The 9,117-nt window shown below is 33.1% G+C and overlaps 1 protein-coding gene across 2 annotated transcripts; it reads right to left on the bottom strand.

Moving 5' to 3' along the window:
- Nucleotides 1–214: 214 nt before the first annotated feature.
- Nucleotides 215–6,612, bottom strand: LOC146740981 (uncharacterized). Of its 2 annotated transcripts, none has more exons than XM_085501570.1 (11): nucleotides 5,510–6,612; nucleotides 4,768–4,861; nucleotides 4,533–4,620; nucleotides 4,296–4,381; nucleotides 4,039–4,141; nucleotides 3,663–3,855; nucleotides 3,367–3,494; nucleotides 2,654–2,719; nucleotides 1,958–2,004; nucleotides 1,503–1,654; nucleotides 215–1,022 (listed from the first exon to the last, which is right to left on the bottom strand). In XM_085501570.1, exons 1-11 carry the CDS (start codon nucleotides 5,532–5,534, stop codon nucleotides 820–822), a joined length of 1,185 nt encoding a protein of 394 aa, XP_085357696.1. In that variant the 5' UTR covers nucleotides 5,535–6,612; the 3' UTR covers nucleotides 215–819. The 2 variants fall into 2 exon arrangements, with proteins under 2 accessions (XP_085357696.1, XP_085357697.1); XM_085501571.1 differs by lacking the exon at nucleotides 215–1,022 and adding an exon at nucleotides 1,784–1,825 and having other exon boundaries at nucleotides 1,615–1,654; nucleotides 5,510–6,349.
- Nucleotides 6,613–9,117: the final 2,505 nt, after the last annotated feature.

The following is a 9,117-nucleotide window of genomic DNA, read 5'->3' as shown; positions in this document are numbered from 1 at the left end:
ATCTGTTGTATACGCCACTAGAAACTCTAGTTTCAAGGACATGCTCGCGACAACCCCTCCACTTTTATATGACAAGCACAAAGAGAACTTTCAAAAATTTAATGGGGACTGTGTAATTTTATTTTAAGTCCAGTTCCTGATATGTTATATATTCTAAAACATTTTACCACATCAAATGTTGGAAATATCGCTGAAATTGTTATCATATTGGAGATTTCAGTAATATCGACTTTAATCACTGGCAATTAATACATGGGAAATAAACTTCTGTCAATAAATATAATCAACTTGAAATGATCAGATTAGGGTATAGTGGCTTTATAAGATTGACACAAAAATGAAATGACTGATTCGATGACCATACATGAACACTGTAATTCAGTTTTGAATAGTTAAACTAGGTAACTGCCATCTGAAGTAAACTAATTTTAAAAACTGTAAACAAATAAATATTAAACTGTGTCCACTACTGCAGACTGATAAAAATATACCTGATTAAATCCTGTGATCAGTTTAAACTAATTTTGACTGATGGTGAATCAAACTTTACAAAAAACTGCTACTCGCCGAAAGTCACTTCAGTTTCAGATGACTATATATATATACCACTTTATTGTAACCAGTCAAAATTGGTATTTTAGAAATCTTCAGGTTTAAAAAATATAGATTGACAGTGAACTAAGAAAGTTTACATACTGTTCACTAATACTAAAAACAAATAATTTTAGACAGATTTTGAAGTATTTTCACCACAATATGTGCTTAAATCAGCATTCTGTTGAATTTGAAGGTAAAACCATGGCTAATGGTTTATACTATCTATGTACATGTTGACGCAAAATGATCTCTAAGTTCAAGATAACATTCTCTTGCATTTGAAATGTTAACATCCAAATTTAATTGTTTAACTTTCTCTCTAAAATCTTCCGGTAGATAACCATCTGTATGTTCATAAAAATTGTGTCTTCTTTCAATTTCATCAATGTCTGACTGACGAGGTTTGAAACCACATTCAATTCCCCCTAAAATAAATAAAGGTAATCGATAATATGTGGTGCCTGTATGAATCAATTATTGGAATTTCAGAGTATTAAGTAGTGGTAATCTGATTGGTCCTTGCAAGCAGTATCACAAAATACGCCAATATCTAAAGTTATTGCTGGTTTTACACAATATGCCTTGAACTATATTAATTTTAATAACTCTTGTAGTTTCAGATAATGAGAGCAACATAATTTCAAAATAGACAATTTCTTTTATGCAAATCACTGCTCTACTATGTTTTGAATCTGTGCTCATAACAAATTAAATGAAAATGACTACAGTCTTTTAATAAATCTTATATTCCAGGTCCACTTATCAGATATATCTCCTTCCTATATATTGAACAATATGTCAACTGACATTGCATATATAACAGTTCCCATGCCCAGAATAAAGTCGTATTGCTTTTTAAAAATATACCGGTACTCAATTGTATTATTATAATAGTTCATATTCACCATGATTCTCAGGGAAATTATATATGTCCTCAGGAATACCACAAGGTCTTAGGACTCTATTTTGTTTACGTATACGATGTGTGTTCCATTCATCTACAAAATCATCCAACTCTTTCTTAATCAAAGGCATATATACAGCTGTGAGGCACATTCTAAGAGGAAAACAGCAAGATACATAGACTGTTTCAAGATGTGTTCAAATTGACTGACAGAGGAAAGCTGCAGAATGATTTGTATAGGTAATTATAATAATTTAGGTAGTAAGATAAAGGCATGTATACCTGCAGCCATAAACCAGTTATCACAGCAACCAAAGCTTCTACCTACATAATGTTTACATCATGATTAGGACACACAGTAATACAAATTTCATACAGACACTTCTACAATTTACACATTGTTGAATGAAATTGGAGACACTTAGGAGCCGAAAAAAGCAACATAATGCATCATACCTGTCGTTGCTGATATCAGGGTCATAAAGTTCACTGCATTCCAGGTCCTACAGGTGATGAGTGTGATATTTAATTATTTGGTAGGGTGTCATTAAATAAATGATAACTGCATAACTGTGAATTTTACCACTTTGGTACAGATATATCATAATATATCACAATTTGGATTGTTGGCCTAGGGTAAAAAATATTGTCATAGTAGCCAATTGTTGATGCCAAGTAGATTTTTTTTTCTGTTGAGACAAACTATTTCACAAAAACTGTGAATTTGTAAATGTAAATAAAACTTCAATGATTGAAAAACCTGTTTTCTTATCAAACAAGTGTTCCAACAAACAATTCATAAAATACTTTGTGGATTTGTCTAAAGTACTACATTGATTGGTAATGGTTTCATACTTTCTGAACTCGTGGAACAATTCTGCTCACCCGTTTATGCATATATTATTTAACACTTTCTCAAAAACAGATTAACAATGGGGCAAAAAAAACCCATAAACTATTAATTAAAAACTAACAATGATTAATTGTATACATATTTTAACACAAAATAGTGCCAGTGTTATATTTGTTAAAATATGTACACATGTAAAAAATGCGCAAGTTGCATTCTATTTTAAACAGCAATCACTATAATGGTATTAAACTAGTCACCTACCCCTTGCATACATACAACAATTTTTAGTATAATCTCACCTTGAATTCATCTATCCAATATTGAGCATTGTATTTTCTTAGCTGTGCCCACCAGCTTTCTATACACTGTTAAAATAGTGTGAAGTAAAATAAATTAAAACAACCCTGTTTATGGATAAATCACATACAGGTGTGCTCCCAGGCATTAGAAAACAGAAAATTATTAATCCTTTTTTTTCAATTATTGTTGGTGGTGATATCTGCTTTCTAGACCCTGATAAGTATCATGAAACAGCTTTAACCATAATTTAATTATAAAGAAAGATAAATAGAAAAGACACTGTTCAAAGCACATGCTTTATAAATTTATCATACAATGTCTCAGAATGATTCTGTGCTTACCAATATACCGGTAATCACACAAATGTCACATGTGACCATCCATTATAAACACTTATTTAGTTTCTCATAATGATGTACTATTATTATGATAGTAGGTGTAGTATGATGACACATGATGGTACATTTTTCATTCAAGCTGTCTGTCTGAATATAATGTTATGTCTCTGCAATTATTGCACATGATTAATAAGCAGTTCTTTACAGCTATCTACTAGAATTGTAAATTGTGTATTCCATGCTTAATGTTTATAATATACACAAGCATTAGTCATTCAATTTCTCATGGTTCATAACAGTAAGATTTACACACGAACAATCATATACAAAAAAAATGTGATATATACTGGTGAGGAAATAACTAAGTTGCTTACTTGATTGGTTATTGAAGACCCGTATACATGTACATCCTTGACATCCGTATTTCGATGCAGAAACATCTGACATTGAGCAAGTAGACCAACTTCTGTTCCGGCATCAGACCGTGTTCTTCTTGGATAAACTAGGAATGCATTTATGATATCACTGATATCAGCTTTGTAGCTTTAAAAAGTTAAAACTGTCTAATAACTATCCATGTCACATCAATTAGTGTAGATGAACAAGAGATTATTTTCTATCAAGATGCCATATTATCATTATGTTAATTTCAATAAAACAAATCAATTACCATTTTCTGCAATTACAGTTTCCCAAAAATAGAGTGCAATACGATTTGGGCTTTTGTTAGAAAGGTGTACTCTCATCCACAAGATTTTTCTTGAAAAGGAATCAATGCATCCATGTACTGCAAAGGGAAATTTATTCCGTTTATATCCAAGCAATTTGTCATAGCCGTCTAAATGCCAAGACCAGTTTGGTCCCTACAAAGAATATAAAAGGTATACCAGATGCCTAAAATTACTATGTGTTCAAACAGTAGAACATGCAATTTAATAGCATAATTAAGTTATAATGTTTGATATGGAATAAATGTGATTTTTTTAAGAAAGCATTTTTTATGAAATGCATTGGTAGCAACCAGTAAATTACTTGTATTTAGTTACCTTTGAAAAAAAACGTCGCCTTTCCCCTATCTGTAATCTGCCACAGCGTCTTTTAAGCATCGCACTATAGTTCTGCTCCACCATGATAGCTTCAACTTGATCTCTGTGAAACAATTAAATGCAGCAATATCATTATTTTGAAAATACGATATAACATTAGGAAAACAATGAACAGTTACATGGAACAACAATTTTCATATCTATATACTAGACACAATATTATGGATGTCAACATCATATGTCATGAATGAAGATACCTTTTAACTAGCATATGGTGATGTTGTCTCAATCGCTGGTACATTCTTTTTATTCCAACAAGTTTTCTAGCTGTTTGCAATTCTTTCTGAAAAAAAAACAAAACATTCATATGCTGTGTCAAACTATACTCAATTATAATAAAGTACAAAATGTAGTTTGTTTAGTATAACATTATTTTATCCGACCTCATACATCATATGATTGTTTAAATTATTATGATGAAAAACTATGCTTACTTGCACTGCTCTTCGAACATTATCAGGTGTATATTCTCCATGCCTTTTAATATTCCAATCTTTCAAGCGTCTTTTTAATGTACTAAGACTAAAAACAATTATTAAGAATTGAAGAGAAACAAAGATTATTCTTTATGTGCAGAGTAAATGATTACACATTTCTAACATTTAGACATACTAACTTAAAGATAAAACAATCCAATGTCTAGCAGTAAAACCCATAAACATTTATTACCTCCAGGAAACACAGTAATCTTTTTGCAAATACAACAACAGTGTCATGTTGTCTTTACCGCGCTCCACAAGTGTTCGTAAATAATCTTCCATGTCTGAAATAAAAAAAAAATATGTTGTATTTCAAATTTATTCCAAGTGACTTGATACCGAACATGCCAGTGTTCTTATTAGTTACATTTAACGGCAACGGTCAAAAGCATCAACATATTCATTACGTGATAACACTTCATAATATACACGTAAATGTAGTATTTTGATAATCTTGACACCAGAGGGCGTAAAATCAATAATAAATGTTACCGGTAATTTTGCATTACTACCCATTCTCCGGGCACAGTCGACTGGCCACCGTCACCACTAAATCTTTATACATATTATAGTAGTATTAATTTAAGAATGGACTAAATATCACTGAAATATTGTTGATATACTCCGTTCGTATTTAACGTATTGCCTGTCGATTGTAACATAACACTCTCCAACACTGGCGGATTCATCCAAGTACTTCACATTACGGCTGGTAGCCCTGCGTACAGTGCTGTGTGTACGGGGACGCGTTCGGTTGATAGATGTCCCCACTATCAACCGAACGCGTCCCCTTACACACAGCACTGTACGCAGGGCTATACGGCTGGCAGCCTTGTCTATGAATTTCAAATAAGTACAATGCATCAAACTCGCCATCAATATAAGCGTGTATTCTTGAAATGCGCTCACGATAAAAAATTATGTTAACTCACCTGTACCTAATAGTTTTGCATCCATAACCAGCACAGTAATAATATAGATAACACGAATACGCTTCGCTACTCTGAGGTGCGAAAATGGAACTCCCCTATTGGTCGAGCTGTATAGGTCATGGATCAGGGGTCAAGGGTCAAAGCGCAACAAATGAAAATGCAAGTCAAAATCACAATGCAGGCCAAAATCCCAGTGCAAGTGAAAGTGAAAATGCAAATGAGAGTCGAAATACAAGTCAAAATCCCAATGCAAATGAACTTTTAAATGCAAATACAAGTCAAAATCTCAATGCAAACGAACTTTTAAATGCAAATACAAGTCAAAATCCCAATGCAAATGAACTTTTAAATGCAAATACAAGTCAAAATCTCAATGCAAATGAACTTTTAAATGCAAATACAAGTCAAAATCTCAATGCAAATAAAGTTTTAAATGCAAATGCAAGTCAAAATCCCAATGAAAGTGAAAATTCAAATGCTAGTTACGGTAAAATCTCAATGCAAATGACTTTTTTTAAATTCAAACACAAATCAAATCCCAATGCAAATGACTTTTTTTAAATTCAAACACAAATCAAATCCCAATGCAAATGAACTTTGAAATACAAGTCAAAATTCCAATACAAGTATAATTCTAAATGCAAGTCTCAATCATTTCTCAATGCAAAAAAATTCAAGTCAAAATTTCAGTGCAAATAGACTTTTGAATAGAAATGTAAGTCACAATTTTAATTTAAGTCAAAATCTCAGTGAAAATGCCAATTGAAATTAAATTTTAAATGTAAAAGCAAATAATAGAATGGCAAACGAAAAGGGGTAGTCGTGACCCTCCTCGGTTGCCGTACTACGGTAATTGCGACCCAATCGATATCGGCAAGATTCCGGGAAACGCGGTGATCAGTGAGGACCAAAACGACAAAAATCTTTGTGAATTTTTATGGAGGACTCATTTGTATTACAAATACCCGGGGAGCAATTCTTCGTAATATAATTCACTGTGGCATGGGAAAACTCAAGGATATTTAAAAATTGTGACAAAGGTAAAAAAACATTGTTATGCTGATTACCTTTTTCGCATGAAATAAATGCGACGTTTTTTTAATTTTCTCGGCGATAGCTACGTAAATTAGGACCAAAACCGTATCGGCAAGATTCCAGGGACGACAGTGACGACTACAAAAACGTAATTGAAGGCAAATAAAACACGTGAAGTATAAAAACCGTGTTTGTGCTAGAAAGAGTGGAGACCTTGAACGTACGTTATTCTTCTTTAGTACAAAGTCAATTTTTGTTTTATTTTAGGTTCCTCTGGCAGCAAATGATTTACCTCAGATATTTTCCGTGTCAAAATCGCAAATCTATCCGTTTTTACGCAATCTGGGAGATCCGAATTACTAAACGAACTTGGTTACAGGACAAAACCATGAAGTTGAAATATGCAAGAACCAACACATACCAAAAATGATATCTCAAAATTTAATATTCGTGGTATATTTTAAGTCTAATCAGACCGGAAGTGAGAATTTGTTACTACTCCATCTAAATAAATAAAAATAAATAAATGTTAGTATAAGGTTGTAATTTACTACAAGTTGATTCTGAGCGAAACGTCATTCTTAGCTTACTGGTGATACGTAGTAATGATATTATTCTTACTATAAATTTACCCAAAATGTTTCTCAGCTAGGGAAACTGACAATGTATACGGCGGAGAAAAATTATACATAGAAATATTAAAAACGGTAGCAAATAACCTCGCTCGCTATAATAACGTGGTCAGTAGGATAGGAAAATATCACTTGTCACGTTATTTCAATCGTTCTAAACTTGCTTATGCGAAATCTCATCAGATGCTGGAAAATACCTACGCGGTTAATATCAATATCGCATACTGTTATCACGTGACAATAATATTTACATATATATTTAGCTCTTTCAATTATTTTGAGATAACTGATTTGCATACCTACATACGAATTTATATATGCCACGTCGATATACATGTAAATAGAACATTATAATAATAGAGTACTACAAGGTGACATACGGCAATTAAATTGCACAAACATACGCTTATTTTACAAATAAATAAACGCTGCTCGGACTGATAAATATGATATATAGAAGATAACATTTGGTAATCGTAGTCCTAAATAACTATTAAAAATAGCTAGACGTTTCGAGCAATGGCTCTTTATCGATAGCATAGAAGAAAATGTATATGCTAACATAGACATGGTTTAGACATTTTCTTCTATGCTATCGATAAAGAGCCATTGCTCGAAACGTCTAGCTATTTTTAATAGTTATTTAGGACTACGATTACCAAATATTATCATGGTTATTTTACAACATCAGTATACATTAATTAATTGTACTGAAAACTCAAATTTGATGTTTATAATCTGCTTGGATAATACTTCAGCCACATTTGTGTCACTGAAAAATAAATACCATTTAGGTGTAGATAGTGTCTGAGTCGTACAAACACTGTGGCTGAACTTTTACTAATTGAAGGACATGTGAATTTATACGTCAGAGGTCAGAGGTCAAAATTCAAGATTACGACATTCAAAATATGAGTGGCACCACGGTCTAAGAGAACATCCACTCCCGGTGCCAACTGTAATGATATAATTCAATCCGCTCATGTATTCCCGCCTGCCATATTTGTTTATATTTTTTCTTAATGCGTTTGGACATCTTGCCTGTGTGCAGTTGGTATCGGTGATTCTCAACGTATCTGTAGACTGCCTGCATTAGTGTCCTTGAGTGCAGAGCATCGGCAATGTCTAGTAAAAATATCCAATTGTCCTTGTTGATGCACAAAGCCAATTTATTAACAAAGTTCGGAGTAACTTGTAAGAAGTCTGCAGCCACTGAAAAGTCCTGCACATCTCTGACGTTGAACCTCTGTGTGTAAGCCACGTCCAGAAACACAGAGAATGAATCAATGCTGGGTGTGTTACCGGAGAATTCCAACACTCTTGTTTCGTCAGCGACACAACGTTCAAATGAACACAAAGCTTTAAAATACTCACTATATATGCATAGTACCTGTGTATGAGTGTCAAAACACTTATTAGCGATTTTAATTCGTATGTTTGACGTCACATCTTTATCGTGGTATGTATACGGATAACTCACTACACTAAATGACTCTATTCCGACACTGTCTTCTTGCTTGAATCGCTTTTTGACCAGACAGCAACATAATATAGACTCCGGGTTTGTTGATATCATGGTATAGCTGATGTTTCTGTTTCGACCACAACCGATTTTCATGGTCGAAGCGCACGACAACATTCATTAACCTTAATGACGTCACGCGTTCATTTGTACACGTACATGTAAACGCGATCCCAAGGATTTTGGTTACTAGTAATTTATTCAAATATAACCAAGCTGTATGGACCATGCATGGTTCGCCATAGAGGGCGTAATATTCATATTTTGAAGAGGTCACTGAACACCTACACTGATGCTGGTTCTTACCGTGTTGGAACACAGAATTTTAATGTTTAGTTGAATGCATCTAAATGCCAAGTAAAAAAAATAAAATAAAATGTCACGATGTCAGGTGACATACATGCGTGTTTCTAACCAAA

This window comes from Saccoglossus kowalevskii, chromosome 7 (assembly GCF_978046115.1).
Source record: "Saccoglossus kowalevskii chromosome 7, keSacKowa6.1, whole genome shotgun sequence".
Lineage (NCBI taxonomy): Eukaryota > Metazoa > Hemichordata > Enteropneusta > Harrimaniidae > Saccoglossus > Saccoglossus kowalevskii.
The sequence above is the reverse complement of the archived record's forward strand: the minus strand, read 5'-3'. Positions and strand labels throughout refer to the sequence as shown.

What these genes read in the sequence shown, in the direction of transcription:
- LOC146740981 (XM_085501570.1), bottom strand. Translation starts at nt 5,534, where the DNA reads ATGGATGCAAAACTATTAGGTACAG. An exon ending in AACTGTAATTGCAGAAAATG is followed by an intron (nt 3,495 to 3,662) that starts GTAATTGATTTG and finishes ATGCATTCCTAG; the next exon opens with TTTATCCAAGAAGAACACGG. An exon ending in CCTGATATCAGCAACGACAG is followed by an intron (nt 1,655 to 1,957) that starts GTATGATGCATT and finishes TTTTCCTCTTAG; the next exon opens with AATGTGCCTCACAGCTGTAT.